The 27841-nt window shown below is 44.0% G+C and overlaps 1 protein-coding gene across 4 annotated transcripts in view; it reads right to left on the reverse strand.

The window, feature by feature from the left end:
• Positions 1-259: 259 nt before the first annotated feature.
• The window catches only part of LOC147449946 (28 kDa inner dynein arm light chain, axonemal-like), a 51695-nt gene continuing 24113 nt past the window's right edge, over positions 260-27841 (reverse strand). Inside the window, exons 6-9 of one of the 4 annotated variants that reach the window (XM_086522743.1) lie at positions 3229-3315; positions 3003-3110; positions 1096-1143; positions 263-1016 (exon numbers count right to left, since the gene is read on the reverse strand). In XM_086522743.1, coding sequence (XP_086378869.1) covers positions 870-1016; positions 1096-1143; positions 3003-3110; positions 3229-3315 — 390 coding nt within the window. In that variant the 3' untranslated portion in view covers positions 263-869. Of the gene's footprint in view, positions 1017-1095; positions 1144-3002; positions 3111-3228; positions 3316-27841 lie in introns of all 4 variants that reach the window. The other 3 variants (XM_086522746.1, XM_086522745.1, XM_086522744.1) reach the window with 3 other exon arrangements.

Raw genomic sequence — 27841 nt, forward strand, 5'->3', positions numbered from 1 at the left:
ATATGTTTTCCCAACTTCCTCAAGGCCATCCTTCGAGTTTATTTGTGCTTATTTTTATTTGAGTTTATTTGTCTAAAATCAAGATATGTTTTTGTGCCCCCCGATGCACAAAATTCCAAGCAATATTGAGAATGACAATGTTAAAATTTCAAAGATCAAAGTTGCAAAAAACCCCGAGTATAAACTTTTACAACATTTGTCTCATTGTAGAACCAGTTTAGGATTTTGAATGGCAAGCCATGGTGTGAAAAAGGCTAGTATTCATGTGCACATACAAAAGCTCTGCTTCAATAAGCCTACTCTTCCATAATCACATCCCAACTTTCAGAATGTTTGACATGCAATTGGATATAAATATACTAAAATATGGTGGCAAAAAAGTTGGACCCTATTGTGGCAGTCCAGTTGGACACTATTGTGCATAATCCAAGGAAAGGCAACCTGCTTATTAGTACCATTCAATTCTCTTTCTGCAGTTTGCAATTCGATGTAAAACTACTAAATTCGACACATATTTAGACATTTGTCACGCATTCTCCAGTCGAATGTATATTTTTACAAATATAGTTGTAGTCATGCAAAGCTTTGTAAACCTTGTCCCCATTGCTTGCATTGAGCACCATGAGGGGGAGTCCGACACTGAAACTAGAGGTACACCTCAACATTATGTCAAAGTGCTGCCAGGTTCCCTCTGTTTTATGCACAATCTCTCTTGACAAAGGTTTAAGCAATTTGCCAAACTTTTGCATTTATTGTCAAACTTTTTGTACAAAAAGTTTGATGCCCATGTGCACAGCCACTTGGAAAACAGGCATAAATGGCCCTAGAGAGCAAAGAGATGGAATGCAATGCTACTAAGTCATTGGCTCCTATTTCTTGGCTGGGGCTAAAAATGCTTCTAGTTGTGTCTTCAACTGTTTGTTGGATTTGGTGTAGTAAGCGATTTCCTCAGCGTGCTTTTTGTCTTCATACGTTTTCCTTTCACTCTCTCTTTTCTCAATTAAGTCACACTTATTCTGCATATGACAATCAGCTAAATGTCAAAACAAGAAATACTAAACTTTCCAAGTTGTTTGTACTCTAAAAATAGTGTACCTTCCAATCTGCAACTTGACGGTCCAATTCTTTTATCTCTGTCTCCATCTGCGAAGTAGTCAACATAGAACCATAGTTAATGCCACATTAAAGAAGGGAAACTGGAGTCCTTACTCTTTGAAATCAGAATGTGAAGCAAAGTCCGGAAAATAAAATGGAGAAACAAGGAAACATAACATCTTTATTTTTCGACAGCAATAAGCCGCCAACAAAAGGAAACCATTGCTGTTGTCTACATTTCTGTTTATTTATACATTTACAAAATACTAGGGCTAATGTTTTGCAAAGACAGTTCTAAAAACATTCGACTTAACTTACACTTAGTTCGTAAGGCAAGCGGCATTTCCATTCTTTGGCAGAAATTGCTAAAGTTTGGTGAGAAAAAGGCTTTGAAGACCTCTAAGCCTGGTCATCTAGGCTTAATTTCCATTCCTAGCCTTGATTTGAGGCAATCTTGTACTTTAGATTGCCCTACGACTTTTATCTTTTGGTGATACCATTTATGGTTGATTCTCTGTTGTATTACTTTGATGTAATTTTACCTTAGGGTCGGTGCCCTTGAGGTGATTTTTTAATGGGTATGGCAGCTGATGCTCCCAACAGTGACTCAAAGAAAGACTGAGGTGAGAAACTTATTTGATCACATGCTAGAATGTAGCAAAAGTTCCTAAAATGTCTAGTCCATGGAAGACAAAGCCATGCGGCTAGTCTTCCAAGAGTGGAGGGATTAAAAGAAGTCCTCTAAACTGAAAGTGAAGACTTCAAATGCAAAAAGAAGCAAGATAATGAGTAGCAAAGAGACAAGTCATTACGATGATTAGCAGCTGCTGCAAGAAATCCTCCTTTACAGGTGGTGTACCTACCTTTGCTGGATTGGCAAGAAGGGATATTCCTGCCAAAATCCATGCAGGTATGGTACCTTTGTGGAAGACATGGCCTGATGCCAAGCATGCAGGGAAACTAAATAATGTCAAGTTTCCAAGGATATTAGCCAGGGGCTATATTCGGCAAATCAAGCATGGGTTGCATGTAAGTAGTTTTGATCAGTTTGTTGTTGTGCCTTTATGGATATGTCTTGAGAGCATTAGTAGTGCAGACTACAAACTAAGGACAGGTGAATGAAGAACCAGCTGAAGGTCGTTGTGGTCATGTTTAGACAGGTTCACGATACAATTATAAGCAATATAGTGGTGAGCACCTCTGCATGGTGTTGGCATCTGTTAATTATAGTGTCAATATCTGTTAAATTTGACAAAGTACTTTTATCTGAGGACGACTAAACTTTTTAAGGGAGAAAGAGAATTAGGGTATAACAATAGGTTATTTTTATAGAGGGAATGACATAACAGTAAGTTACTTTATTAAAACATGAAAGCTCGTGGCTAAGGGCTGTGTAGCCCGATACACCACAGGTTTGGACAAGCTAGGTCAGTATTCAGCCAAGTGTGAACAGGCCTAGTTGATATATGGGACTGTCTAGTTAATATATGGGACTTCTACGGTAATGTGGACAAGTCTTCTGCAGTGCTCTTATTTAGAGAGCTCCTAGGTGGAGAGTGAGCTCACAATGAGAGTCTATCATGCCAACGGGCCAAGTTCTAGCATGACATGAAGAGGTTGTGTCATCTCCACAACATTATTTAATGCCAGAAACCCTTATCCAGGCAAAGCAAATTGTCATCACAGTGGACGGCCACCGGTAGCACAATCACCTGAAGAAAATAGGTCAAACAAACTTTCCACCAAAAAGAAAAACCTCTGTCACTCTTACAAACAGAGAAAAACTTCGTCACAGTAAATGTTTACTTATTAACATAGCACAAGCCACCCAGGGTAAGACAAAAGATAAAGATTAATGTCTTATTTAAAACGAAAGTGATATGCTAAAGGAAGTAAAGACACATTACCTGCTGGATTCTGGCTTCCATATTTGCCTTCCCACATTCTGCTTGTAAAGCCTTTCTCAATCCAAATGCAACACTGCTCTCATAAAGTGTCTGGTACGCTGCGATAGTCTGCAAGAAAAGTGTTTACAAATCGTACATCACTACACTTATACTAATAAAACTCACTGTGACATAAATCTGCGGCAAGCACATTCTTATATTTCAGATGGATAATACATTGCACTACCATTCGAAGCTCATCTCGCACTCTAAGGAGCAGGAGACCCCGTTCTGCACAATTCACCGTCACTTGACGGATAAGCTCATCAAAACACTGCAATCAAAGAGTATTCAAGTCGAAACCAACCTAACCACACATGATAAGTGGTATTACTTATTCCTCTACTATGTATCAAGAAATCCCCATGAGTGGAGAAGTTAAACCCTTGAAAACACATTGGAGGAAAATCAGAAAGAAATTGTCAAGCTATTCATCAAGCCTCGTGTAAAGTTTGGAGTCCATCACACACAAACATGTGCATGCATCACACATGCACGACATTATTATCTTTGGAAAAACATGGTCAAAATGCTGTGGCCAAGTCTCTTGGTCTCTCACACACAAGCACATGCAAGCAACACACATGTACGAAAATAAAACAATCTACATTTTGCAGCAACACAGCATGAAAATAGCCATCTCACACTTGTGTATGACACCATTGCATTATCTTCTGAGTCACTTTAAAGATTGAAGCACGATTAGGCAACATTTAGCACATATAAAAAGGTTTAACATACTCCTCACAATAAGTTGCTTAGCTTCCGAGATGCATGTTGGAGTAGATGGCAGAAATAACTTGCAAGCTCAATAAAGATATGCTGAAAGAGCATATGTTATGCTTATCGAATGCAGTCTCCTTGTTATCCTAAGCACAATAACCCAGCAATAATTGACTAGCACCACGACAACAATCAGGTCTTAATAACACCTTGCGTAGTACTTGTTAGAGTTTGGGGGTCATCTTCTAGGTTTCCTGTCTAAATCTATTGAGAGAGGGCTTCTTTGTGACTTTTCCCGGCCTTGTAAAGCTTTTCTAGAGTTTAGGCATCATGGGGACTTTTCCAAAGTTTTGCCCGATGTGCCACTTGTGGCCTTTTTGTTGAGAGCCCTATTTTCATTTGTTTTTGACCTTTCATACACCCACTCATTTGACATGGGATATATGTCAGTGGGTCAGATATGTTTTGTAGCCTCCTATATAGGGAGAGGGGGGCACCTCCATTTTGGCAAATTGTGCATAGCCTTGTATCTCTCTTGTGCTGTAGAGTTTGCCCTTGCAAGATTGTCCACACTCTGTCTCCATTTTCTCTCTCTAGCATTTTTCGCTCTCCCCTTCTCCTCATCAAGCACAATCTCACTCAATTGGATACCAAGATGACATGGCTTGCACCTTCGAAGGAGTTGGGGCCTTCTATCGAGAGAACTTTCTTCATACTCTGGAGGATGGCTTCATCGTTCGACTAAGATACATGGATACCCATCTCACATGGTTCGAGAAATACCATTGGTCAGACACGCACCTCATTATATTAACTAGAGAGAGACTGGAAGATACAGGTACACCTCAAGAGAACTAAATATGTCAGATTTGTCAGGAAGAGCATGAGACAAACATATGCTATTGCACTGCTTATTATGAGATCTGAGGACGATTTCACTGTTTCTTTAAAGAGGGGTTTGGACCAGTTTTTTGGATCATGGACTACATTAACCAAAGATGTTTGGGGTGGGGTTCTTTTTTCTAGAGACACGCAGGTCTAGAGAGCCTCTCTTCAGGAGCAGAAATCAACACGAAAAGCAACAGCCCACAAAGAGCTCATGAATTCCTTCACAAGCACAAGGTGTTGAACGGAAGTACCATACACCCCCTCGACAGGTATTGCGCTTGATCGAGCAATCCAACTTGGTCATTCAAGACGCCTAAGGCCTCGGAGATCTATGCATAGGCAACGTACACACATGAAGATACATGGTATAATCTTTCGAGACTAGGTAAGACCGACCCGGCTTTTCACCATGGAGGAGATTGATGCTATGCTACTTAAGCCTATGCGAGAGTCCATGGGATGACTCATCATTTTTGACCCCCACTCTAGCAGTGCGTCCTCCTCATTGCCATACCCCCATTCTACAATTTGTAGCATGAGATTGTATCCTACTTGCCTACCAGCTTCATCACCTTTCCTACTAGGATTGTTTTAGAACCTAGGATGTTTCCTTTTATGCTTTATCTCTGATCATTGTATCACATCTGATACGGTTGTAACTTTTGGTATTATAGGTCATTTTCACCTTTTAAAAACCTCTCTCTGAGTCCAGGATTTGTCAGGTGTGCCAGATAGAGCCAAAGACAGAGCTACATTACATATGTCACAGCCCAGTATACTATGAGATACGAGGCCGCTTTCACTGTCTATTCAGAGAGGGTTTTGGGCCACTTTCTAGAGTCATGAGATACCAGGATCAAAGATGCCTCGGATTATACTTACTAGAGGTTCGCAAACACAGAGAGGACCTCTTGAAGAGGGGCACAATGAGAGAGATCCAACAACAGCGGAAGATTACAGATTTCTTTCAGTCACAGAGAGAGAAGTCCGAGCAGCCCCAACAGCATAACAACACCAAAGGCACCAGAGGCATACTGCTTGATCGGGCGATAGAGTTGGGGTGGTCCCGTCGCCCACGGATGAGAGGGCCCTCTCGACATCGACGCAAATTGCGACAGAGGATCCATACGATACTAGCACGACATAGGAGTTGTCCCTACAGAGTATCTACCTTGGAGGACATTGAATCTCTATAGCCTTTTGGATACCGATGTATATGTATATGATGCCTCGACTGTCAGAGAGCTCCATTGTATCAACTCACCCTTTGTATTCCCCTTGTATCATTTTTCACGTAACAGACTTGGACACTCCAAGTCAAGAATCTACCGCGACAACACCAAATAACCACTTCAAAACAGTTCACAGTACACAATTTAATTCGACACTGGCCCGACGGAGTTACGTGCCTAGAGATATTGGCCGCAAAGACTGGCGCCCCTTTCGGTATTTCTTTTTATATTAATCTGAGTTCAAAGTACAAGAGTGCGGGCAGGCGCTCACACTCGGACTCTGCGTCCAGATGCTCTGAGTTGTGAGAGGACTGCTCACTTATTTAAAGTTACAAGGGTGCCAAAAGCAGAGCCCCAAAAGCTGAAAATCAAAAGCTCAAAAGCTTGGTAAATAAAGCAAAAGTTCTTCCTCTCTCTTTCTTTTAATAAATAAAGCAGAGAGACTTTCTCTTTCGCTCTCTTGCTAAAATAGAGCAAAGAGGGTTCTCTCTCTCTTTCTCAGCAATTTGCGTAGAAAAAGCAACGCCAAAAAGCTGCCCAGCTTTCCGTAAATCACACTGATGTCCAGCAAATCAGGGTTAGGGTTAGGGCAGAATTAGGGTTTCTTATTTTAGGGTTAGGGTTTCAACAGAATTAGGGTTTTTGGTTTTAGGACTAGGGTTTCAAAAGAATTAGGGTTTGTGGTTTCAGGGTTAGGGTTTCAGTAGAATTAGGGTTTCTATCAACCACATCATCACTTTGTGACATTTCACCCCACCCCTACCCACTATTTTTTCTTTTCATTTCTTTGTACCTTTTGTACCCAGACCTCGTATTAGATTCACCACATGTAATCTTTTGGTCTCATAGGTCATTTTGGCCTTTTGAATAAGTTAATATTACATTTCATTTCTCTCTCTCTCTCTCTCTCTCTCTCTCTCTCTCTCTCTCTCTCTCTCTCTCTCTCTCTCTCTCTCTCTCTCTCTCTCTCTCTCTCTCTCTCTCTCTGTGCAACGTCAATTGGATGCTTTGAATAGGTTTGCTCAGGAAAGTGGTTTGTTCGTCAACCTTGGTAAAACCAAGGTCATGGTATTTAATACCACCCCACAATGGATCAGGAGGTCAGCACCAGCATTCACATACGGCCAGGAGACTGTGGAGTATACAGATGCGTACACTTACCTCGGAGTGGTTTTTAGTGGGCCAGCATTTTCATTGAGGAGGGCAGCAGAGACTAGACTGACCAGAGCCCATGCAGCATTGGGTAGATTGGAAAGGATGCGTTCACATGTTCAGTTTCAGGAGCCTAGGACGAAGCTCTGGCTCTTTGACACTCTGGTGGCTTCTACATTGCTTTATGGAGCTGAGATCTGGGGACCTTCATTAGATCATCACGGGAGGACAAGCCGCAGTGATGGATGGGGGGCCATGGAGAAGCCTCTGGTCTCTATGATCTCGCGGCTCATTAGAGCCAAGGCCTCAGTACCACGTGCTATTGTTCGAGCAAAGCTAGCTGCCCCCCCCCACTAGTGGTTGAGGCGCTCACCAGATCGGTCTCCTTCATACACCGCACGTGGGAACTTCCCAGAGACAGATATGTCCGCCTTGCACTCGAGTCCTCTCGACAGTTAGCCATGCAGGGAGATATAGCATGCTCGTATGGGGAGATGACATCATGGTTTCAGGCGCATGGGTTCAGCATAGACAGATTGCCTCCCTTCCAGTACTCACTAGATGCACCCTCTCTGACTCTTACACAGTCCGAGATCACCAGGCTCATCCGCCAGGATTTGACTCAGCTAGACACCAGGAGGACATGGATACAGCCAGCACAGGATCTGGGCATGAAGATGGATTTCTAGAAAGAGCATCTCCTCCAACTTACGGTTGCTGGCTTTGTGATGAGGCCCAGATACATGGACACCCACTTGTCTCATGGGATACGATGTGCTATCGGCCAGATACGTACATCTTCACACCAGCTGCGGATCGAGACTGGGAGATACAGTGGAGTACCAGCAAAGGCCAGGACATGCCCCCTGTGTGACATCGAGCCTGAGACAGAGTTGCACTACACATGCCAGTGCCCCGTCTACTACGAGATACGAGGCCGCTTCCATTGCTTGTTCAGAGAGGGCTTTGGACCATTCTCCAGAGTCATGCAATACGAGGATCAGAGATGCTTGGGTTTGTTTTTGCTCGAGCTACACAGACACAGAGAGAGCCTGATGAGAGGAGAGGCTAGCCAGTCCCAGAGACAGATCACAGATTTCTTTAGAGCTGCCACTGGACACCTGGAGGAGTTACTACCACAGCAGAGCTCGTCGTCTCACACCAGAGGCACACTGATCGACCGAGCGACTGAGCTGGGAAGATCCAGACGCCCACGACTGCGGAGGACTACACAGCATCGGCGGAGGCTGCATCAGAGGATTCGGAACACTTTGGCTCGACATGCACGACGCCCGGTCAGACTACTGACCATGGAGGAGATTGATGAGATCCGCTAGCGACCGATGCTGGATCTCTTGTGATCTAGCTATCCCAGCTAGTTGCTGTTCACACCTAGTAGTTTAGGATTCCATAGTATTTTATTGTGACATTTGTCATTTCATTTTTGTCATTGTTGTCATCTTGTTACTCTGACTCTGACTTTGTATCAAATCCACCACATTGTAACTTTCTGGTCTCATAGGTCACTTTGGCCTTTTGAAGACGTTAATATAACATTTCATTTCATTTCTCTCTCTCTCATATATTACCTTTCCGCAACCCATGATCTAAGGTTCCTCGCACATCAGTCGTACGATGAAGCTTCGCCACCTGATTTGTAAGGAAGCAAGGGGCCTACTTAAGCGCACGCCTTCCTTTTATGGTAAGCTAAGCGGTTGCCTCTAGCAGGGGGGCTTGCTTAGCCGAGGACCTCTCTCTCTCTCTCTCTCTCTCTCTCTCTCTCTCTCTCTCTCTCTCTCTCTCTCTCTCTCTCTCTCTCTCTCTCTCTCTCTCCGTCTCTCCGGACATGGTATCAAATTCACTATGTTGTAATAGCTTGGTCTCATAGGTCATTTTGGCCTTTTGAAAACGTTAATATATCATTTCATTTCATTTCTCTCTCTCTCTCTCTCTCTCTCTCTCTCTCCCCAATGGGTTTGGACTCACTGTTTTAAGGGTTTTTTCACCTCTTTTTTGCTGTTTTAAGGGTCAGGAAACTGTTTTTGGCTGTTTTTTAGGGTTTTGAAACTGTTTTTTAGGGTTTTGTAACTGCTTTTTAGGGTTTCAAATATGTGTTTTGCTGTTTTGAAGCTGATTTTCTCTGTTTTTAAGGGTTTCACAAGTGTTTATGGCTATTTTTTAAGTTTCTTGTATTTTTTTGGTTGTTTTACTCTCTCTCTCTCTCTCTCTCTCTCTCTCTCTCTCTCTCTCTCTCTCTCTCTCTCTCTCTCTCTCTCTCTCTCTCTCTCATGGTCTTGGGCTACCCATTGACCCCCTTTCACATGGCCTCTCGAGTGGCTATAGCCCCCACCTCCCTCTCAACATGAAGTTCTCGATTACCAACAAGCAGATATCAACACTTCAAGTTGAAGTGAAGGAGTGGAAGAAGGAGATGGAGGCAACCTTGCTTCAAAAGATGGAGGAATGGAAAGCGGAGAAGAAGAACCTATGCGAAAGGATTTCTCGTGTTGACGAGCAAGCGGCTTCACAAGAAGCCACATTCCGAACTCTCCAAGCTGAACTTCTTGCAACAAAAAGTGGGCGGCTCGAAGAAGGCAAAATTCAGCCATCCATGATGGAAGAATTGAATACCATGAGAGAAGAAATACGGGTTATCAAGGAAGATAAGGAGAAGAAGTCATGGGCCGCGGTCATCTCCACAACACAAAAGAAAGTAGAAGAGGCCGCAAAATGGATTGAGGTCACCAAGAAAGGGAGAGGTAATGAAGCTCCTTGTACACCCACTCTTATTAACATGACCCTCGCAAAGGAGCAAAGGAGGAGGATGCGGGCTCTACATGTGAGGGTAACCGGCCTCAAGGTCATAAACAATGTGGATTAAGAGGTCACAATCCTCACATCCATGATGGGGGTGGACAAGCCCTCACACACAAAGGCATGGAGAGTGGGCAAGAAGAGTGGTGGCCCGGGAAAATCTTCGAAAGAGAGAGCTCTTATACTACGCTTCCCCTCCTTGGAAGAGAAAAAGAAATTCCTGAAAGAGAGGCCTACTCTCAAGAAGACACGTATTTTCCTCGGTGATGATCTCACTCTCTCACAGCTTGCGCATATGAGAGAGGTAATGCCAGAGATTACGGCGGCAAGGAAGAAGGGAAAGACGGCCTTTTACAGAGATGGTTGGGTGGTGATTGTAGAGCGGCACTCTACATGACGGTGTGAGACCTATGGGACCACACTGAAGATGGCTACTTGGAATTGTAATGGATCTATGAGGTTGGACGTTGGTGCCTTTGAGGCCAGTTTCAGAGAGAGGGACATTGTTTTCTTCTCAGAGACTCATCAGGCCCCTGGATAGCTTATGCCACATGTGGTGGGATACAAATGGGAGACAACCCATAGGATAGTCGCGAGATCTGAGCATGGAAGTAGAGATTCAGGACTAGTAGTGCTATTTAGGGAGAAGTTACAGCCACTACTACATAATGTACAGAAAGATGATCATGCTAGATACATGTGGGTGAGGCTGAGAGCTAACACGGCCGATTTCTATACATTGCCATATGTTACTTCCTTCCAGTACGTCAGTATATGCTACACCCAGAGGACAGTCGCCTTTCTCTATACTAGATGATGATATATGGGAGTTTTCTAGGGATGGTGATATCATCCTCCTAGGGATTTCAATGCCCGAACGGTCAACTCTCAGAAAGTCTTCTACGGCACTTCAAATGAGATGCTTAGAGAGTTGTATGTGGGTGACTTGGGGCTTGACAGATGCTCACATGACAGAGAGCAAACGGAGTATGGGAGATACCTAACGACCACACATGGGTTAGCCATACTTAATGGCTTACAGCGATTTCCTGGAGCAGACGGTTTCACATACTTTCCACACAGACACGAGGCCAGTACAGTGGACTATGTTATGGCACAGCCGAGCTTTATTCCTTGTATTCAGGATTTCATAGTGGGAGCCAGACCAATGGGTGTAGCAGTGGATCATGCTCTTTTGACATTGTCCGTTTCATTTCAGTATAGTACAGCCCAGACATCAAGGGGCAAGTCACATACCCGTTATACATTTACACCAGAGACCGACTCGGTTTATACAGAGGAGATCTATAGCCGTTTATGCACAGCTAGTCTTGGTCTCGCACTGGAGGAGTGAACCACTTTACTGACTGAGACACTGCATGGTGCAGCATTAGAGGCATACCCACACACTCAGCCGGGTCGGAGGCGACATTCTGGGAGCATGCCCCAAAATAGTTGGTATGATGAGGAGTGCAAGGAGATGAGAGCCCAGCTCCAGAGAGATCTTCTTTTAGGAGTCATCACTTACAGACACTCTCAGTTGCTTCCCGACGCCTTGTGCGACGGAAGAAACGAGCTTATTTGGCCCAGATGGAGCGAGACTTGTATCGGCTGTTCTTGAGTAGAGACTCAGGAGAGGCATGGCGATTCTTTTATGAGCACTCCCCTCCCCCAGTGATTACTTCTCCTGATGTGTGGGACCAATATGCGACATCGTTATATACAGTTCCTGGATAGGACCCCCTTCCAGATCCTACCGAGCCATGCCCAACCACCAACACCTTCTTTACCATTGAGATGGTAAAGAGAGCCACTGACAGGATGAGGACCAGCAGGGCATATGATCATGATGGTCTAGTAGCAAAGCACTTTATACATGCTAGAGATATGCTGGTAGAGGTTCTTGCAGTGTTGTTCAATCGTGCCATGTATGAGGGGTTACATGAGACTTGGAGGTTGTCTACTATTGTGCCTATCTTCAAGGCAGGTGATCCTACGGAGCCTCGGAATTACCGCACTATTATGGTTGGGCACACATTGGCACCGTTGTATGCATCCATTCTTGAGAAGCAGCTGAGTAATTGGGCAGAGGGTGAGGGTGTACGTGCAAAGGGCCAGGCCGGTTTTAGGAGGGGTTTCTCCACTCTTGATCATATTCTGACACTCAGAGCCATCATTGAGGAGGGCAGGTCACATGGGAGACGGATTTATTGTAGCTTTGTGGATTTCCGCAAAGCATTTGACATGGTACCAGAGCTCGATTGATGCGCGGACTGCAGGAGATGGTGTCACAAACTGCTGACGTGTCAAAGCCCTGAAGAATGGAGCCAACTTGCAGATCCTAGCCGAGGGGCCTAAACCCTAAGAAGAACAAGTAACAGAATAAGAAGTCCTACCAACTTATAAGGACCCCGTCTGATGGGGCCCCAATGACATAAAGGAAGTAAAATAAAGCACGACCCACACACACACTCACACAAAACTGATGACGTGGCAATTGTACGGACGCTCCACGTTTTGCGTTGAATGCTGACCTGGCAATTGTACGGAATTCCGCAAAACGCGCTGGCAGCTTTTTGGCATTGCTTTTGGAACAGAAGCTTTTGAGTTTTGAAGGCTTTTCACTGTAACTGCTTTTCAGGCCAAGGGCCTTTAAATATGAGGTTAGGGCTCATTCTCTGGCATGCTTCTTGGAGAAGGTGCAGAGTCTGGAGTACCGACTTGTACTGAGTTGATGCAATATAAAGAAATACCGAAAGGGGCACCAAGGTTTGGGGCCAATACTCTCTGGGGTGGAATTCCGCCACTCCATGTCGCAAGTCATCTCTCTTTTTCAGTTCAGTTGTTATTTAAGGTGCTTAAAGTTGTTCAGTCTGTTCTTTTCTATTGGCACGTGGTGCCCGTCTTGTGACAGTGATATCAGAGCATCAGGTGTGTGCTTTTCTGAAAGCACACCGGTCCTACAAAAGAGTAGACAGAGCTAATGGAATTTTTACTTGAAGTATCTTCGAGTCCTGACCCCAGACAAAGCTAATGGAATTTTTACTTGAAGTATCTTCGGTCCCGACCACGGACTTATTAGCCCCTCCCACCCTTACTTCATCATGCATCGCACGCGCTCCCGTCTTCATCGCTCCGTCTTGCACGACATAAGCCATAAAGAACCCAAGACATAAAATTCATGGATTCAAATGAATATTTGCAGTTTCTGCTCAACGAGCTTCACGACATTCTTTCGCCGCATCCTCAACAGAATCTTCCGATGCTAGAAAGTTTTCAACAATTTTTGAACTACATGTTACCCCCTCTGATGCCCCAGGTGGTACCTCCGCCTCCGGCACCAGAAAGTAAGAGAGCTTCCAATTGGCAACCTTCTCGGCCGTCTGTTCCGATCGAGGGAGTCTTCACGAGTATGGTGCAGCCATCTGACCCTGATCCAATGCAACCGCCTTTGCCACCGCCATTGCCCCCACCTCCACCACCACCGCCACTAGGCTACAATGGTTGAAGCCCATATGGATACCCTTATTATCCATACCCGAGATATGCACCTAACCAACCCAAAGATTTCAAAGATGACGACACGACGGTCAAATTTTTCACTTTTCCTAGGGTGAAAGATCGCAAGAAAGAATTGCAGTTCCTACAACAATTCAACAACATCTATGCTTTGGGGAACTATACAGAAGAATCCAAGATTTCTCGAGCAGCGAGATTTCTTAAAGATAATGTTGTGCAATGGTGGAGTTCAATCGCGACACAACCGCATGCTCCGAGGACCTGGCAAGCTTTCAAGACAATTTTTGCACGTAGTTACATGACTTTGATGTTTGAAGTCCAGATTTTGGCAGAGTGGGGCAACTTGAAAATGCTTGCCATCGAAACCATGGACGACTATAACCAAAGGTTTCTCGACGTGTATCTTCCGGTGTCCTTTAAGTTCATTTCCTTGGAGGACCAGTGCGAGCGCTACACCATTGCAGGAATATTGTCTCTCCAAGCAAGTCTCTATCATGCAAGAGCTTTTGGACCATGTCACGGTAGGCTACAAGCTCATGAAAGGAAAGTTGGAGTTTACCATAGAAGAATCTCCGGCCACTAGCTAGAACTCCCGGCAACAACGAACAAATTCTCAGGAATCCCGTGAAAACCAACCTCAACGGCCTCGTCTGACACAACATCAACGAGACGCCTTGTTACAAGAAGGCCGATGCTTCGAATGTTTCCAAACAGGGCATACGTTCAATACATGTCCTGAGCGAGCCTCGACGTCCTCAGTGCAACCTTCTGCTCCCACGTCAGACAGATCCCCGGGGCCACCTCCGGCCAAGAGGGCTAGACCTGCTATTGGACTAGTACCCGATATTTATGGTATACACCTCGAGAAGTTTAATGAATTATGCAGAGCTTATGGAAAAGTCAACGGCTTGAAAGCCCTTATTTTCTTTGACCCCAGAGCTATGGAGAACTTCATCCATCCAGAATTCTTGAAGCAGATGCACTTTGATTATGATGCAGAGGGTGGAGAAATTGAAGATGAGCTAGCCACGGGGCAAACTCAGATAGTGGTACCGCTCATTGGTGCACTTCCAATGACTATACAAGATTATCATGGAAAAGCCGATTTCCACATTATGAAGTTGGGCAATTGTGACGTTCTCTTGGGCATGCCCTGGCACGATAAGAATGATGCAACTCTCCAAGTTCGGAACCGAATCCTTACTGTGATGTAGAAGGGCAAGCCAATTGTCTTCAAAGTTCGGTTGTCTGAACAAAGCCCTGAATGACCTCTCTCGTTGTTTTCTAGTTAGATATTTTTGAACATTGTTTGAGAAAGTATTGTTTGAAGTTTGTTTGAAATGGATGCTATCTGTTTTTGCCGAATTGAATTGTTTGACTATGGTTTTAAATACTGGTTTCAATGATTGGTGATTTTACTCCCAGGTGAAGAAGTGAGAAATACTGTTTTGATATTGTTTGAACCTCGGAACGACGTAGGCCGATGCCTGGGGAGCGTTTCGTTGTATGTTTGAAAACCTCGGAACGACGCAGGCCGATGTCTGGGGAGCGTTCTGTTGTATGCTAGAAAACCTCCGAACGACGCAGGCCGATGCCTGGGGAGCGTTTGGTTGTATGCTTGAACCTCCAAGCGATGCAAATTGCGATCTGGGGAGCGTTTGGTTGTACAGTCCTCTGAGCTCATGGCCCATACCTTTTTAGGTTATTTGCGGGAGGAGTGACGAGGTAGTCGTTGAGTAGCTTCATACCACAGACCGTTTGTCTCGGGGGAGTCTTCCAAGGCGGTCTGGGTGTGATGGCTAATTTTACTATGCCAACATATCAACAGTTCCGATATGGACGAAAGGAGAAGCCAACTCCTTGATCAAAAGAGCCGAAAGGAGAAGCTAACTCCTTAACAAAAAGAGCAAACTGATTGTCCCTCGGAATGACCCTCGGAAATTTTTGAGCTAACTAGAGTTGTTTTGCAGATATGTTGTAATCACGGACGATTGCTTTCTTTCAAGAAGGGGGGATGTCACAAACTACTGACGTGTCAAAGCCCTGAAGAATGGAGCCAACTTGCAGATCCTGCCCCAGGGGCCTAAACCCTAAGAAGAACAAGTAACAAAAGAAGACGTCCTACCAACTTATGGCGACCGCGTCCGATGGGGCCCCAGCGACATAAAGCAAGTAAAATAAAGCAGGACCCACACACGCACATGCAAAACTAATGACATGGCAACTGTACGGACGCTCCGCGTTTTGCGCTGACTGCTGACGTGGTAGTTGTACGAAATTCCGCAAAACACGCTGGCAACTTTTTGGCATTGCTTTTGGACCATAAGCTTTTGAGTTTTGAAGGCTTTTCACTGTAACTGCTTTTCAGGCCAAGGGCCTTTAAATATGAGGTTAGGGCTCATTCTCTGGCATGCTTCCTAGAGAAGGTGCAAAGTCTGGAGTACCGGCTTATACTGAGTTGATGCAATATAAAGAAATACCGAAAGGGGCGCCAAGGTTTGGGGCCAATACTCTCTCGGGTGGAATTCTGCCACTCCGTGTCGCGTGTCATCTCTCTTTTTCAGTTCAGTTGTTATTTGAAGTGCTTAAAGTTGTTCAGTCTGTTCTTTTCTATTGGCGGCCCGTCTTGTGACAGATGGAGATGCCCATAGTGTGATTTGGGGGTTTATGGCTCTATACAGATCAGTGATGGGACATATACGCACCACGGAGGGGATATTTGATTTAGTTCACTCCACCATTGGGGTGAAACAAGGTTGCCCATTGTCTCCTACTCTATTTGGTATGTATGTTGATGAGGTGTCTGATTACATTCACAGAGAGGGTGATAGAGGTGCCCAGTTGGCAGGGACGTGGATCTTATTGTTGTTATATGCTGATAATATTGTGTTGATCTCTGACTCACCAAAGGGTATGCACCGACAATTGGATGCATTACACAGTTTTGCAGAGGATAGTGGATTGTCTGTAAACCTTGGTAAAACCAAGGTTATGGTGTTTAACACCACACCACAGTGGATCAGGAGATCAACACCGACTTTCACATATGGTCAAAAGATTGTAGAGTATACAGATGCATACACTTACCTTGATGTTGTCTTCACTTGGCCGAGGTTTTCTTTGGGGAGTCGAGAGAGACAGTCCCAGAGACGGATTACAGATTTCTTTTCACTAGATATGGGCCAGTCAGAGGAGCAACCATCATTGTAGAGCTCGGCCCACACTCATTCGACCACTACCGGCACTCTCATTGACCGAGCATTGGAGCTACAGAGATCCAGACGGCCACGATTGAGGAGAGGGGCTACACAGCATCGACGAAGACTACAACAGAGGATTCGAGCCATACTCTCTTGACATCCGAAGTGCAGATGAGGATGGATTCTAGTAGTAGTAGTATTTTTGTTCTAGTCCTTTTGTAACCAAACATCGTATCAAATCCACAATTTTGTAACAGTCTGGTCTCATAGGTCATTTTGGCCTTTTGAAGACGTTAATATAACATTTCATTTCATTTCATCTCTCTCTCTCTCTCTCTCTCTCTCTCTCTCTCTCTCTCTCTCTCTCTCTCTCTCTCTCTCTCTCTCTCTCTCTCTCTCTCTCTCTCTCTCTCTCTCTCTCTCTCTCTCTCTCTCTCTCTCTCTCTCTCTCTCTATAACAGAGGGGCTGCTTATATGCAAACAGCTCCTACAACAATGTAGGAGCCTATTAATCCAGAGGATGAAAGCACCTACCACACTTCACCAAAAGAAAAATATACTTTTCGGAGGAAGCTATGAGAAAGCACATTGTCACCATGCTCGTCAAGAGTAGGAAAGCTTTTCAAGGTCAAGGATGAACTCATGTACGAGAAAGTACAGGTGATAATTAAGGCTGAACTTAGCCTTACGAGGAAGGAGATTCAAAGAGAGATGAATGAAGTTATGAAATCTCACAAAAACGATATGTATGCAAAAATGAGGAAGCACCTGCAAAAAGAGATGCTTCCAAGATGTACACAACACTAAAAGGGCAGATGCAAGGCTTTGTAAAGGCAGAGGTGAATGTAATGGAATCTCTGCTGACCTCAAGGTACAGCTTGCAGCATGTAAGAGTAAGCTCTCGATACAAATAAGGCATCTCAAATGGTAGCACCCATCCACCCTTGCAAGAGAAGTGATAGAGCAGAAATCACATGTAGAGAATGGCTTGAGGGCATGGACAGATGTAGTTAAGCAACATGAGGAAAACGCGAAGTGGATAGAGGTGGCTAAAAAGCAAAAAGCTAGCCCAGCACCTTCTTCTCCTTGTATCATAAATGATACACTAGAGGAAGAGGGGAGGAAAGTGCCAACTTTGAATGTACGAGTTGTGGGATGGAAAGAGGACAAGAGCCCGAAATGGGATGCTTTGGCTTTATGCATGAAAATGGGAGCAAACAGAAAGACGCCCATAGAAGCATGGAGAAGGATGTATCAAATGAGAGACCACCTATCATGAAGTTTGTTGATTTGGAGAAAAAGAAAGATTTTCTTTCACATCGGCGTTCCTTGAAGGGTGAGAATATATTTTTGAAAGAGGATCTCACTCATGCCCAAATAGCACATAGGAGGGAATGCATGCCATGTATTCTTGCAGCCAAGAAGGCAAGGAAATGGGTTTTGTATAGAGATGGCAAAGTGATTATTGGGGAGAAACGGAGTGCATAACGATGTGTGACCTATGGGACCATGCTAAGTTTTGCCGCATGGAAGTGTTATGTACCACTCTGATTGGATGTAGGCAATTTCGAGGAGAGACTTACAAGGGACAAGATATAATATTGTATATACTAACTCATCAGCGCGGAAAGAGGCCCTTGCCCGCAATTCTAAGGTATAGGTGGGAGTCAATGGCTAGAAAAAAGGCTCGTGGGAATACAAACAGAGAATCACGAGTGGTGGTTGTACTCACTACGGAGGAGTTGCATCCTATCATACAGGTAGTAGGGAGGGATGAGCATGCACGTCACATGTGGATCAGAGTCTAGACAGAACCGCATGTCATCGCTCCCCCCCCCCCCCCCCCCCCCCCCTCTCTCTCTCTCTCTCTCTCTCTCTCTCTCTCTCTCTCTCTCTCATGAACACATATTTACAAAGTCATTAGTACATAAAGAAAGAGGTGTAGGGTTCAAGTAGACAATACAATCATCAAAATAAAACAACATTCTATGTAATCAAAACAACAAAATATAGAGGGCAACATAAGGTGAGAGATGGGTGTACTAACACATCCTTGAAGATGGAGCTTGATGTGTACATTTAGGGTTCTTGTCTATATATTTACATATGGACCATAAACTAGCAGTCCTCCAAACGTTTTTTGTAATGACTAATAACAAGACTATCATTTTCATGGCGTGTATGTTGCCACCACTTGCGCCAGTTGTTCATGAAGGATGGTTGCTTTCTCATCATCCTCTATACATTGCCATATGCTACTTTGCACCTTCTAACTCTGAGTATGCTACTCCAAAAGGGCAATCGCCATATGTAATGTGCAACTGAAAAGAATGATGGTGTATGCTCAGGATGAGTGATCAGTGAGTGCTCAAGGTTCCTTTTACTTAAAGGAAGGGAGAGCCTTCCTTAACTTAATGAGAGAATGTATGCTCAGGATGAGTGATCAGTGAGTGCTCAAGGTTCCTTTTACTTATAGGAAGGGAGAGCCTTCCTTGACTTACACATTGCCATATGCTACTTTGCACCTTCTAACTCTGACTATGCTAGTCCAAAAGGGCAATCGCCATATGTAATGTGCAGGGGAAAAGAATGATGGTGTATGCTCAAGATGAGTGATCAGTGAGTGCTCAAGGTTCCTTTTACTTATAGGAAGGGAGAGCCTTCCTTAACTTAATGAGAGAATGTGCAATGACCAAAACAAGAGAGTGGAAACTGCGAGAGAAAGTGTTGTGAGTGGCACAGAGAGAGAGAGAGAGAGAGAGAGAGAGAGAGAGAGAGAGGGAGAGAGAAATGAAATGAAATGAAATGTTATATTAACATCTTCAAAAGGCCAAAGTGACCTATGAGACCAGAAAGTTACAATGTGGTGGATCTGATACAAAGTCAGAGTAACAAGATGACAAAATGACAAAATGACAAAATAAAATACTATGGAATCCTAAACTGCTAGGTGTGAACTAAGCAGCTATCTGGGATAGCTAGATCACAAGAGATCAAGCATCGGTCGTCGTTGGCGGATCTCATCAATCTCCTCCATGGTCAGTAGTCAGACCGAGCATCGTGCATGTCGGGCCAAAGTGATCCGAATCCTCTGATGCAACCTCCGTTGATGTTGTGTAGTCCTCCACACTCGTGGGCGTCTGGATCTCGTCTGGATCTCCCCAGCTCAGTCGCTCGGTTGATCAGAGTGCCTCTGGTGTGAGGCGACGAGCTCTACTGTGGTAGTAACTCCTTTGGGTGTCCAGTGGCAGCTCTAAAGAAGTATGTGATCCGTCTCTGAGACTGGCTAGCCTCTCCTCTCATCAGGCTCTCTCTGTGTCTGCGCAACTCAAGTAAAAACAAACCCAGGCATCTCTGATCCTCGTACCGCATGACTCTGGAGAGTGGTCCAAAGCAACTCAGGAGAGTAGTAGACGGGGCAGTGACATGTGTAGTGCAACTCTGTCTCAGGCTCGATGTCACACAGGGGGCATGTCTGGGCCTCTGCTGGTACTCCGCTGTCGAAAGACCCTCTCTTCTATTCCTTGCAATTAATGGTATTCGAGCCGCGGGTACAGTAGCTTGAGTGCTTTTTCTAAAGGGGTAAAGAGGAGTAGCAACTAGGGCTTGAAGTGCCAAAGTACACCTAAAAAGTTTACACCTAAAAGTTGTTAGAATGGCTGACAATATTAAAGAGAGTGAAATTAATGTTGATAACTTTGATTTTGCTCATGAGCAAGCTACTAATGATGCTTCAATGCTTGTTAATTATCTTGTTTCTAGGCTTCAACAAGCCATGGGCAATCCATCTCTCCAAAGTGAAGTGCAACGGCAGCTCCGTGCTCACGGGATTCTCCAAGCTCATCACCATGACGAGAGAACACCTAGGAAGCCTCCTTGTGAGACTACCAAAAGAGGTCTCTCTCCGATTCGGGAAGAAGAAGAGAATCCATATGAAGGGCTCAAGAACTTACTTCTTGATGATGCATCTCCTTCCCAAAGGAGAACTCAAGAGCCTCCACCGAAGGAACGAGAAAGAAGCGAGTCTCCCGCCACCTCGGCGGAGATGGCTCCACGAAGACGGCGGGCTAAACGCTCTCCATCACCACCAAAGCGGAGAAGACCATCACACTCTTCTCCACGCCATAATTCAAAGAGGGATGATAAAAAGCAAGAGAAGAAAAAGGCGAGAAAGAGGACACCCTCTTCTCCATCTTCTTCATCCTCTTCCTCTTATGAAAGCTATGGTGAAGACGACAAAGATCAAGACAAGAAAAAGGCGAGAAAGAGGTCACCCTCTTCTCCACCTTCTTCAAATTCTTCATCTTCTGAAGAAAGTGATGGTGCAACTTTTGAACCATCAAAAAGAAGAGGCCATAGGAAATCCTATGCCGCATGGAAGAGGTCGTCCAAGCTGAAGAAATTCAAAGAGGGAGGGAAGAGCATCTCTTTCCTTACCTATGATGGCACCTTCGGTGCTACAGACAAAGTTTTGGCCTTTATCCAACAATTCGATGCGGCGTTTGGAGATGAGGGCTTCACGGAGTCCTCTAAGCTACGCCATGTAGCTATGCACTTTCAAAAGTCCGCCAGACAATGGTGGTCTAGCCTACGAGCCAACGGTGAAGCTCCACGAACATGGAAGGCTTTAAGAGCTTCCATTATGAAGCAGTTTTTGGCCACCGATGCCAAAGACAAAGTACTCACCGAATGGCGAAGCTTAAAGCTCTCTCCCAATGAATCCATCCACAAATATGTAGACAAGTTTTGGGACCTACAACTCAAAGCCACTGTCTTCAAAAAGTTGGATTTTGGAGAGCAAAAGCAACAATTTTGTGCGGGCTTAACCGAAGAAATGGCGGAGTATGTCAACTCCCAAAGGCCACGTACCATATCGGCGGTAATACACCATACTATGGTGGCCTCGCGAATCAATTTCCAAACGGGGGGTAAAAGAAATAATAAGCCCCCGGAAAACAAAGGTTCCAATGAGCCTAAGGGGAAGGACAATGTCCAAAAGTCTCCTAAGGGCAATTCCAACAAAGCTAAAGAGAAGGGAGTTTACAAAGGAAAGAATAAACTCTCTCCTGAAGAGCTTGAGCGTTATCGTAAAGATAACCGGTGTTTCAAGTGCGGCGAACAAGGGCATGCGTACCGCGCTTGTCCCCAAAAGAACAACCGCCAAGATCCTCCTAGAGCTTCTTTGGTTGAAATCCAAGAGGAGGAGATTCATCAAACTCACCACAAAGGATCTCCTCTATGCCATGCTTGGGGAAAGGTAAGAGAACATGATGCTTTTATTCTCTTTGACCCTGGTTCTACTCACAATTTTATATCTATGGAGTTAGCCACCAAGCTAGGCATACAATCCTACGAGATGGGAGATATCCTACCCGCAGACAGTGCCTTCAAGGGACAAGAAGCTTCAGTCACTCCCTTAATCGGGAAATTGAGGCTTCATGTCCAAGGCTATGTGGACAAAGAGGACTTCTTTATCTCTCCTCTCAAGCATGAGGATGTAATCCTAGGGGCACCATGGTTTGACCGTCTGGCTGCCCATGTCAAATTTCCTGAAAGGAGAATCTCCTTTAAGTTCAGGGAAAAGGACATGTATATAGATGCTAGGGATGTAGACATGTAGTAGTGTTAGTGTGTATACGCGCTTCACCAGGGGCACTTTTCTCCCACTGGGTTTTTCCCCCTGGACATCCGGTGTGAAAGGACACCTTATCTCTTAGGGTTTCATATAAGCTTTGTAGCTCTGAGTTTATATAAAATTATTATTCCAATACAGAGAGAGAGACTACAGAGATCTCGTACACAAACTCTGTGTCTTCTCCTTCTCCATCTTCTTCCTACTCTGAGTTGCTGTCTTCCTTCTGTTTCCTGTTTCATCATCTTCAACAATTGGTATCAGAGCAAGGTGATTTCCAGAGCCTCTACTTGCGTTTTCGCGTCCGCGCGCGCAATCGCAGTTTTCAGGCAGTTTTCGGAAAATTTGTTCGTGGGAGCATCCTCGACGTTCCGGGAGTATTCTGTCCAAGCGACCTGGGGTTTTACCCCCCTTTCGAAGCCGTTCGAGCCCTCAGAATTTCGTTCTGAGCAGCGTAGCAGAAGTTACTTTTCCGAGGCGTTTAGATCAAGAGGGTGTGCTTTTTGACAGATTTTCTTCAGGTAAACAGTTTTTTTGGGAAGCAGCTTGTCTTAGCTTTGTGCTGAGATTTTGTGTAGAGTTTTGCTTGGATTGGAGAGGAGATTTGTGAATCTCTTGGAGGTTCTTTTGCTCTCTTGTGTGCATCTACAGTATGGCTCAATCTACGGAGAAAGAGATTTTTGGTGCGTTTACATCCGAAGACAAATTGGATGGTACCAACTATTCTCTTTGGTCTTTTATGGCCAAAAATGTTTTGGTTGGTAAAGGATTGTGGGATTATGTATCTGGAGATGAAGTTCGTCCAGGTAGCATTGCACCTGCCACGCCTGGTCGTGGTGCAGCTTTTGGTGCAGGACCCTCACAAGTCACTCCAGAGCAAAAGAGATGGGATACTAAAGATGCACAGGCTATGGCTGTGATTGCCTTAACCATAAAGAGGACAATCACACCACATATCAGATCTTGCAGAACTTCTGAGGATGCTTGGAACACTCTGCAAGCTATGTTTGGAGGAAGAAATGCTGCCAGAATAGAGTTTTTGAAGAAACAACTTGACAAAATACAGATGGACGAAGGTGACGATATTGTCGAGCATCTTACAAAAATCAGGGATCTTAAAGAGCAATTGCTTAGCATTGATGAAGTGATTCCAGAGAAGGACTTGGTTTCCAAAACACTCAATTCACTACCACCATCTTATTTGACTTTTCAGACTTCTTTGACTCTGTCTTTGCGAGCTAATCCTGACCCTCTTCATTTTGAAGAGTTAGTGACTTTGCTATTGCAGGAGGATCAATCACGTAAGAACAAGTCTTTACAGGTGGATGGTATGGATCATGCTCTTGTTGTACAGAACAAAAACAGGGGTAAAGAGAGTGCTCATCACTCCAAGTCTAGTGCAGGACAATCTTCAGAGAAGTCTAAAGGTGATTCCGACAAGTCCAAGAAGAAAGGTAAATGTCACTACTGCAAGAAACCTGGTCACTACATTAGTGAGTGTAAAAAGCGAATTGCTAAAGAAAAGAAGAAAGAGTCAAGTTTGGTTGTTTCAGCTTCTGGTGATTCTTCTACAGCTAAAGAAGAGTCTGCAAACTTTGTGCAGGATTCTTATGCTTTTGTAGTATGTTCAAATTTTTCTGCTTACAGTGTTGACAAGACACAAATGATTTGGTACTTTGATAGTGGTGCATCCAGGCATATTACTTCAAGGAAGGATTTGTTTTGTTCATTGGATGCAGCTCCAGCAGGAAAGAAGGTGGCATGTGCAAATAATGCTTCTTATCCAATCAAAGGCGTTGGTAAGATTTTGATTACCATTTCAGATGGTTCAAATTTATGCTTGCCAGATGTCTTATATGTTCTAGGGATCAAGAAGAATTTGTTGTCTGTATCCTCTCTTGCAAAAAATGGTCTTCGGGTCATTTTTTAGGATGACAGATGTGTTGTACGAGATCGAGAGAATGGTTATTCTCTTATCACTACAGGTACGCTGGACAATGGACTATTTGTGCTAGATCGTTATGAAAAGCAGATTCAGGTATGTATTGCAGAAACAAAGACTCAGGCCATGCAGGATGCTGAGTTGTGGCATGCTAGATTTGGGCATGTTAGTTATGGCAGTTTGATGACTTTACAACGTCATAATATGGTGCATGATTTGTCTTTATTGGAGATGCCACCAAGACATGTATGTGAAGGTTGCGTTCTTGGAAAGATGCACAGATTTGCATTTTCGCAGGATGGTTCAGTTAGAGCGACACGAAAGTTGCAGCTTGTACACAGTGATGTATGTGGTCCTATGAGGACGCCATCTATAGGAAACAGCCTTTATTTTGTGACCTTCATTGATGACTTTTCCAGGTTTTGTTGGGTGTATCCACTCAAAGCAAAGTCAGATGTGTTTGCAGTTTTTCAACATTATGTCGCCATGGTTGAAAATGAAACAGGTTGCAAAGTACAGACTCTTCGTACCGATCGAGGAGGTGAATACATGTCAGGTGCATTTAAGGATTTTTTGGGAAAGAAAGGCATTAAACACCAATGCACTATGCCATACACACCACAACAGAATGGTGTTGCAGAAAGGAAGAACAGGTCTTTAATGGAGACGGCTAGATGTATGCTCAAGGCTAAGAGTTTGCCTCATAAGCTATGGATGGAGGCAGTTGCTTGTGCAGCACATGTTTTGAACAGGTGTCCTACTCGTGCCTTGAAGACCATTACTGCATATGAAGCTTGGTATGACAAAAAACCTTCAGTCAGTTATCTTCGTGTTTTTGGTTGTCTTGCTTATGCTCACATCCCTCAGCAGTTACGTGGGAAGCTTGATGATAAGGCAATCAAATGTATATTTGTGGGGTACAGTAGTGGAAGTAAAGGTTATAGACTTTACAATCCTGCTACAAACAAGATTTTTGAAAGTCGTGATGTAATTTTTGCAGAAACTACTGCTCAACCTATGGTTGCTTTTGATGTACCTCATATGCAGACACATGATGTATTTGAAGGTTTGCTTCCTTCTTTTGTGGAAAATCAAGATTCACAACAGGTTGATAATCTTGATCAATCTTTTGACCAGCATGTGACACCTCATGATGTAGAGGAAATTGTGCGTGAAGAGCAAGAAGTTCTCAGGGAAGAAAGAACCTTGCCTAAATGGGTTCAGAAAACTTTGTAGGATAGCAAGTTGGATGCACCGTTGCCACGGAAAACACGTGCTGGTACTACTTTTGGCAGAGAGCAAGTAGATTTGGCTTGCTTTAGTACTCTTTGTGATGCAGATGAGCCTGATTCATTTGAACAAGCTTTAGAGTGTGTTCAGTGGAAAGATGCTATGCAGCAAGAAATTGATTCTATTCATAAGAATCATACATGGGATCTAGTGGACTTGCCTACAGGTAAAAAGCCTATTGGTACAAAGTGGGTTTTTAAGGTAAAAAGGAAACAAGATGGTACTGTTGACAGGTACAAAGCAAGGCTTGTGGCAAAAGGCTATGCGCAACAGAAAGGAATAGATTATGATGAAACCTTTGCTCCTACTTCTCGTGCGTCCACAGTTAGATCACTAGTTGCAATTGCTGCTCATCATGGTTGGAAAGTGCCTCAGTTGGATATCAAGACTGCTTTTTTGAATGGTGATTTGCAGGAAGAAGTTTATGTAAGTCAACCAAGTGGTTTTGTTGTAAAAGGTCAAGAGCAAAAGGTATGTAGATTGCGTAAAGCTTTGTATGGTCTCAAACAGGCTCCAAGAGCATGGTATGAGAAGATACATACTTATTTGATTGGCCAGGGATTTCAGAATAGTCCAACAGAAAGTACTTTGTATGTCAAAAAGAGAGATGGAGTTCTCATTATGCTAACACTTTATGTGGATGATATGCTTCTTACAGGCAATAATGCAAATGAAATTGAAGCGTTTAAAGATGCTTTGAGAAAAACCTTTGAGATGTCTGATCTTGGTTTGCTACATTATTACTTGGGTATTCAGTTTGTGCAATCAGAGGATGGCATATACATGTTGCAGGAAAAATATTTGCATAAAATTTTGGACAAGTTTGGTATGCAAAATTGTAAGCCAATCTCTACACCCGTAGAAACTCGATCAAAGTTGAGCATGCACGATGCTGGAGAACCTTTTGATGTACATACTTATGCAGCAGCGGTTGGTTGCTTGATATATTTGGCAGGCAACACTCGTCCAGACATTCAATTTGGGGTTTCACAAGCAAGCAGATTTATGCACAGCCCAGGTATGCATCATTGGCAGGCTGTGAAGCGCATACTTCGTTACCTTTCAGGTACCCCTAATCTTGCCATGTTCTTTCCAAGGGGGGATATGTATGGAAAGCACAGTTCTATGCAGCTTCTTGGTTACAGCGATTCAGATTGGGCTGGTGATTTTGACACACGACATTCCACAAGTGGCAATTGTTTTTTCTTGGGAAATGCATGTATATCTTGGCTAAGCAAGAAGCAACCCACAGTGGCTACATCAACTTGTGAAGCTGAGTACAGGGCAGCTTTCACGGCAACAGTTGATTGTGTATGGATACGCAGGTTATTGGCAGATCTTTGTGAGTGTCAACAGGCACCCACTACCATTTTCACTGACAGTCAGAGTGCTATGGCAGTTGCAAGGAATCCAGTATTTCATGCAAGAACAAAGCACATAGAGGTTCACTACCACTATGTCAGGGAAAGGCTACATGCAGGGGAGATCACACTAACTTACTGTCCTACACAGGATAACATTGCAGATCTATTTACGAAGGCGTTATCACGAGAAAAGTTTGAAGCTTTCCGAAAAGCTTTGGGCTTACTCTCATACACATGATGATCTGCTACCTTGTACGGATTCACACTATCACTACAGGGGGGATTTGTAGACATGTAGTAGTGTTAGTGTGTATACGCGCTTCACCAGGGGCACTTTTCTCCCACTGGGTTTTTCCCCCTGGACATCCGGTGTGAAAGGACACCTTATCTCTTAGGGTTTCATATAAGCTTTGTAGCTCTGAGTTTATATAAAATTATTATTCCAATACAGAGAGAGAGACTACAGAGATCTCGTACACAAGCTCTGTGTCTTCTCCTTCTCCATCTTCTTCCTACTCTGAGTTGCTGTCTTCCTTCTGTTTCCTGTTTCATCATCTTCAACAAGGGAGATGGGTAACACCATTCCCATTGTACATACACCAGCTTTCAACAAGTCAATAAAGAGCTCTATTTCCGTGTACATGATTTTTGTTAAAGATTCTCAAAATGAACCTAATGCTTTAGCAAAAGAAAATAAAAGCAACCAAAAGGAATTAGAGTTATCCAATTTTCTCAAGGGGTTTCAAGATGTCTTTATTGACGACATCCCTTGTGAGCTACCTCCTAAACGAGGTAATGACGACCATGCAATTGAACCTCTTCCAAGAAGTTCACCGCCTAACAAACCTCCTTATAGAGTTTCTCAAGCTCAACAAGAGGAGATTATGCGGCAAGTGCATGAGTTAATTGAGAAGGGCATGGTTAGGCCTAGCTCATCTCCATTTTGCTCACCTGTGCTATTAGTGCAAAAGAAAGACGGCACATATCGTATGTGTGTCGACTATAGAGCACTAAATAAGATCACTATCAAGAATAGGTTTCCCG

The sequence above is a fragment of the Adiantum capillus-veneris genome, chromosome 10 (assembly GCF_014529385.1).
Source record: "Adiantum capillus-veneris isolate H3 chromosome 10, ASM1452938v2, whole genome shotgun sequence".
Lineage (NCBI taxonomy): Eukaryota > Viridiplantae > Streptophyta > Polypodiopsida > Polypodiales > Pteridaceae > Adiantum > Adiantum capillus-veneris.